Below are 6,636 nucleotides of genomic sequence, written 5' to 3' on the forward strand. Positions count from 1 at the left end.
CTATTTTAATGAAGTTGTAGAAAAACAAGCACTCAAAAGCATCCAACATCAGTGTCTCTTTGTAATCCTAAACACAAACACTTTTGCTTGACATTTTGTCAGTGTTCCTTTTATTCCCAAAATCCAAGTCCAATAATCAGAAATACAAACTTTATCCTATTATGAGAACACTCTAATTTGATCCTAATGCAAAAACAATCTAGACATATTATAAAACAATGAATTTTTATGCATTGTTGAATCTGCATTCACTTAGGCTGATTTCCCTGTGAATAGGGGTAATCCTTATTCAGCACTGTATTACTTCATTATTATGCTAGAAAAGCTTTCAGTTTCAATGATCCAACACCTAAAATTGGAAAGGCTGAATCAAGTCACTGTAAAATGCAGACAAGACGTAATTAGTCAACTGGCCAGCCTGCTGTGTTTAGTTACTCCTACATTTATACAAACTTTTATTCTTATTCAGAGGATAGTTCAAACCTCAACAAATGTGACAAATATTTTTTTTCTTTTGCCATCATAATTTTTATCATTATCCATTTTTATTTTCCTTTCTTCAGCTTGTTATTCCAGTTTTCAGTTTCAAGACAAATGTCTCAAACTTCAAGGTATTAAATCTGAAGCATTTACTATGTTTTTTTGCAACAGTCTTAGTTGTATTAATAGAGCCATACTGCAGCCTGAGGAGATAGTTTTCACAACACCCAAATGTCAACAGTATCAACTCAGGATGTTCTCACTCTGCCCGCTCCTCCCCCTACACCTGAGCGAGCACTGGCTTCCTCAGTTTTGCCGCTTCTACTTTTTATGGTGCTCACTATGAACTGTTCTAGATTTTCAGTGCTGGAAAGGAGGGGAAAAGTAACTCTTAAATATGGATACATTCATAAAAAATATCCTTCACAGCATCTCAACACAAGCACTTCTATGGCACAGCTGCAGAAGCAGCAGCACAGCATTGTAGGCAAGGGCAGGAATGAAGCTCCTTACACCTGTACTACTTGGAAATGCTCTGCACTACAGCAGTAACTGCCTCCTTAGAGGAGTCAGCACAGCCTTCTGATGCACAAAACCAATGTGCTCAAACTGAACTGGCACACAGCTCAAGAGTTTCCACTCAATTCTGTTTTACTCAGCAAACTTCTGAATAAATACTCCCTATTTTACCTTTCCTGCAGGCTTCTATTGTTGTACAGTTTTTTGCAGAACAGGAATTAGGAGTGAATTAGGGTGGAGGAGGAAGCTTCTCCTGCAGTGCCAAATTATGACTCAGTTTTGAACTCCTCCATATTTTTAACCAATTTTGAGTAACTGAGAGACATGCATGCCCACCAGTTAACTGCTATTGACTCTTCTAATGGCAGAACTTATTGCTTCCTCAAAGCTATATCAGAGCTGAGAAAATTTTTATTAAAAAAAAAGCCTTCATTTTGAAAAACAAATGCCTACAGCAATGCCATGACTAAGCTAATATTAACTGTAACAAGATGAGTCCTCCCACACCATGCAGGTCTGAAAAAGATACAGTGCAGCACAGCACTCACAGATCCATACACAAGATAGACAGTGAGTTAGCAGAGTGATGTACTGCCCTGTATACAGGAATATCATCATAAAACTCAGAGACAGGATCATCCATAAAATGCAAAATCAAGTTGGGTACAATATAAAGCTATGTCTACTTTTCCTGTATTCAATGTCATACTTGAAAGTTCACTAATTAATATTGTATGGAGAACCTATTCAGAAGTGGAGATATATTCAAGAAGAAACACTTAAGAGCAATTGCACAAACACTTTAAAAATCATAAATAAGTTTTATTTTTTTTCATTTTAAAGCATCTGCTACTCAACTGAAGAAAAAAAAATCTAGTATTTAAAGAAACAAAAATTTTTATATTCCTAGGGTCTGATTATAAAAGACAGTCTAAGAGCTCAGCATCAAAATGGTGCTTTTTAAGTGCTCATATTACTCCCATAATATCAGAAATGTTAATTTTCATCTGTCTACTCTGCCCTTTCACCAAAACCCTAAACCTTTATAGTCAACTTGGGTTAGATTGGCTTTTAGGAGAATTTAAAGGGAGTGCAAGTATGAACTTATTTCTACAAACCAGGGAGATAACAGCACTACCAAGCAAAATTTGATTCACTAGAAACATTTTTCAAGACTTAAAAAAAAACCTCTTAGGCAAATACTGGTGTGTTATCTTTTTTTTCTCTAAATACTACAAAGAGGCATGTGGGAACTCAGCACATCCCTCCAGATGTCCAGAGTTGCTGAGGACCCCGTTGTGGCGCTCGGAGACCCTTGCACACTGCCCGGAACACCTGGTGGCTTGATTTTGATCCTTCTAGCGAATTGCCAGCTTGGCATGGGGATGTGAAAGCCACACAGGTTTGAGTGGTGTAATAACAAGGTGTTCACAGGGCGAAAATGTAGATTTTAGGATTTTTGGTATAGGGGTTATGGGGACAAGATGGAGGAATCAGGGCATGCCTAGTCCTTCTTTCTTCTTCTTGTTCTCCATTTTCTGCTGTGATGTTGGCACTTTGGGATTAGTTTAGAATAGAAGTGCACTGTCTAGCATAGGTGATAGGTATTGGGAATTAAAAGTAAATATGATATACGTAGTTTGTAGTATAAAAAGATGACACTGCCTCGGGGCCGGTGGAGAGTGCTTGTGGCTGCTGCACTGAGCAGACCTCGGCTGGGCAGAAAGATAATTTTGTAGATAAGAAATAATAAACAACCTGAAGACCGAAAAGTGAAGAGTCCAGACTCATTCTTCAGAGCGCAGGCTGCCGCAGAACCACCCCACGCATCTTGGGGCAGAGAACAAAACAGCCGACCCGAGAGAGGCAAACATATATTTAAGTGCAAATTAAAAGTCATGAGCACGTTTTGCATATTAGATATTCACACTTCACCATGTTTACCACGTATATTGGGAAAAGGATTAAGGGTATATAGAAGTTTTGCCTTTGAAAAAATGTTACACTGTAAGCACTAACTAAGTAATTCTCCTCAGTCATTGAAGGTGTTTCCAGTGTATGGGGCCACAGACCAGAAATTCCACGCTCTTGCACAGTTATGTGGAGCCACATGGAGACTGAAAGTCAAGAAATAGAAGGTCAGGTCTAAAGTACACAAGGGCTATGAAGAAAAAAGGTCCAAATAGCTAGAGTTGTTTCCTTGGTTCCCTGTATTGCTCCCATCTTCACAGAATCTCTAAGGTTGGAAAAGACCTTTATGATCATGGAGTCCAACCGTTAACAGCACCAAGTCCACTGCTAAACCACATCCCCAAGTGCCATATCCACACTTTTTTGGAATGTTTCCAGGAATGGTGATGCTACCACTTCCCTGGGCATTCTGTTCCAATGGCTCACCACCTCTTCCGTGAAGAAATTTCTCTGAATACCCAATCTAAACCTCCCTTGGGCAACTTGAGGCTTTTTCCTCTCATCCTGTCACTTGCTACCTGGGAAAAAAGCCCAAGCGCCACCTCACTCCATCTTTTCTCCACTGGGCTGCCACAGCAGCACTGCACTCCAGAGCAGCAGACTGCTCACACATCCGAGATTAACTTCTAAGCGGACTGCAAGAGCAGATGAGTAATGCAGTTTCTCTTGCTATAACACCTGTTGCTTCAAGACTTTTTTAAAATATTTTATCCAACATTTCTCATTGTGTTACAGCAACAACTTTTACTCCCCAACTTTTATTATTTGTTTTTTAATGCAGTAACTGCAATTAGAGATTCCAATATCAATGTTTCTAAATGACCTTCATGAACTCTGATGTTTTTGGATTATTACACATTTTCTCTGTCACGAATCTACACTTGCTTGAGCCAAAAAGATGTAGAAACAGTAGCATTCTCCCAGCCTTAAAAGACCTTATGAACTATGTAAGATGGAGACATGCTTGAATAAGAAAGATTTAAACCAATCTTTTCAGGGTACGTTGTTCCACTACAACTTTGCAAGATGTTGTTCCATGACATCTTTGCAAAATGAGCAAGAAGTCTCCCAAGTTTCTTGAATAACTCCAAACCAAAGCCAAACATTTTGTGGATACATCCCACATCTATAGGCTTATTCCCAAAACAGCAGATTTTGTCATGATTATTTAGCTTGCAATTTGGGAAGTGTCATTAAAATACTATTTTACAGAATTCAGACTATTACTATAGAATAATCCCTAAGATTATGAAACAATATGCCTTATGCTAAACATGGCAATCATGGAACACACAGTTCAGCTAAGGGTCAATGTCACTGCAACAAGTCTTATGTGTATTAGCAAAATCCCTGCTGTAAAAGCTAGTTGTTCAATTCTGTGTTAACACTCTGTATTTAAGCTATGAATGACACTTCTGAGGTCCATCTCAGTTGTTCTGTATCTATATGGATCTTTCATCTGTGAATACTATCGAAGACTAGATTAAAGCAAGTTGAACAATCTATAACTAGCAAAAAATCTCAGCGCCACTTACTGGAACATCAAAGGGACCAAACTCAAGAGAAAACAGGAAAGAAGAGAGAAAAAGCTTAGAACATGCATTACATACTCAAAAAAAGTCCTGAGAATTATTCCAATTTAAATCATGGCTGTACAGTACAAAACCACAGCCATGCATTTTCACATGCAATTGGTTTATGGAACTTAAGTATCTATGTCACTTTCCATGGCTACAGGGACACTCAACATTTCAGTGGAAATAAACTGCTCCTTCCAACACTGTAAATATAAGAAATTATCCACATCTGCAGGAGGAGTTAGATAGCATCACTGTAAGAAAATATGAAAACCTTAAAGTCTGGTATAACTATTAAGTAAAAATATGCTAAATTGAAACTTTGACAAAAATAATTCATTATATTATCAGAGATTGTTAACAGATGGTAACTCAGAAGAGTATCTTCCTTGTGATCTTTCCCCTTCACTGGGGAACAGTCCATACCATCCAAATTTGATTGAATCAATTGACTGGAGCTATTTTTTACCAGAACAATTTCTTATTTTCACAGAATTCTGATTGAAAGGGTATTATTTTACACTTTTCTATACTAACGTAGCTATTCCTAACAGGTAACTCTTTTCCATAATAGAAAATGTGTAATAACTACAGTAAAGCACAGAGATATTTTAAACACTCTTACACTGGCAAAATAAAAATATAAATAAATGCACATACATCATAATAATGCAAATCCTTCCTCCTCAACATTTTTTCCAAATTTTTATGTGTATTCACAAACTGAGAACTTCAGGTTTTGTGAAGAACAGCAAAATTAAGTCGCTTTACTGAAAATAATAAAACTACACCAATCTCAAGCAGTTTCTGCAGTAGCTCTCTGTTTTATATGTGTTTAAGTGAATTCCCTCAGATTTCTAAGCCTTTTTAAATATATTACACCATCACTTCAACTTCAGGATAAGGACATCAAATAAACCAAAAAAACTCAAAGCACAGAGTACAGAAGAATTCTTCTCAAGTGGGAGGCAGAAAAAAACCCCAAGTTCTGTAGAATACAATATATTCCTTTAAAAATAACTCTTTATATCCTGTATAATTGTGTGATTACTTGATAAAACCGGTGTTTTCCTGAGCACACGGGTTGGCAATATCTGCATCTCTGTAACAACAGCTGAAACTGAAAACTTCTATTTCTATTATTTAAACTGCTTCAGCAGGTTTGATAAAAAACTTTGTTTAATTTTTTTTTGTTGTGTATCTTTTTCACGGGTAGGAGTAGAGATAAGCATACAAGCCCAGGAAAAGACAGAATATTACTGATGCTACTCAAACACAGATAGACTGGAAGGAATACTGAAGCAAATTCATGAGATAAATGATACAGTCATACTTTGTAAAACCTGCCAACAGTATACCATAAGAGAAAAAAAAAAAGAGTGGAAAATATGAGGTTGTATGGGTTTCTAAAAATCCTGCTGCAGCATTAAGTGATGATGGTACAAAATTATCTAATAGTTGTCCTGTCACTTTAGTAATATTTGCCAGAACTAAAATTATATCATAATGCCGATGAATCTGCTGAAAACCTTTCCCAGATAATATTCAAATTACTTTAATAACGTCAAAATTGAGCAATTGAAACAAACAACCGAACGGAGCCATTGCTACTAGCATATCCATGTATTTAAAAGTTTGCCATGACGTTACAGGTCACTGCTGCACACCTGGAAATGCTGCATGAATTCCACAGTGACAGCAGTGGAAACGCTTAAACAGAACGCCATAGAACTGCTATTAAGCTCGCATAAGCTCAGCACTAAGATGCTTAAAAAAAAAAAAAAAGAAAGAAAGAGGAATACAGTAGCTCTAGTACTGCAGATTTCCTGATCTAGATTTCGTAGATAAAAATATCCCGGAGCGCAGCCTCTTCGGGATGATCCTGCGGCACCGGCGTGCTCGCAGGAGCACACGGTCAGCGGCCCGAATCTCTTCCCCCGGATACATCCCATTAACTCTGAACCTCACCGCATTGGCTCCGAACCGGACCCGCGGCCGGACCGCGCCAACTGAAGGGCAGCTACAGCAGCCGTGCCCGCACGAGTCCAGCGCTGCCGAGCGCTCATCCTGCCCTGCCCTGCTCCCGCAC

At 38.1% G+C, this 6,636-nt stretch overlaps 1 protein-coding gene across 1 annotated transcript in view; it reads right to left on the minus strand.

The window, feature by feature from the left end:
• The window catches only part of RUNDC3B (RUN domain containing 3B), a 51,662-nt gene extending 45,049 nt beyond the window's left edge, over positions 1–6,613 (minus strand). The window contains exon 1 of the mRNA XM_005418645.2: positions 6,516–6,613. Within this exon, the coding sequence (XP_005418702.1) occupies positions 6,516–6,613 (98 nt within the window). The remainder of the gene's footprint in view (positions 1–6,515) is intronic.
• Between the last annotated feature and the right edge of the window lie 23 nt (positions 6,614–6,636).

This window comes from Geospiza fortis, unplaced genomic scaffold (assembly GCF_000277835.1).
Source record: "Geospiza fortis unplaced genomic scaffold, GeoFor_1.0 scaffold138, whole genome shotgun sequence".
NCBI classification, from domain to species: domain Eukaryota; kingdom Metazoa; phylum Chordata; class Aves; order Passeriformes; family Thraupidae; genus Geospiza; species Geospiza fortis.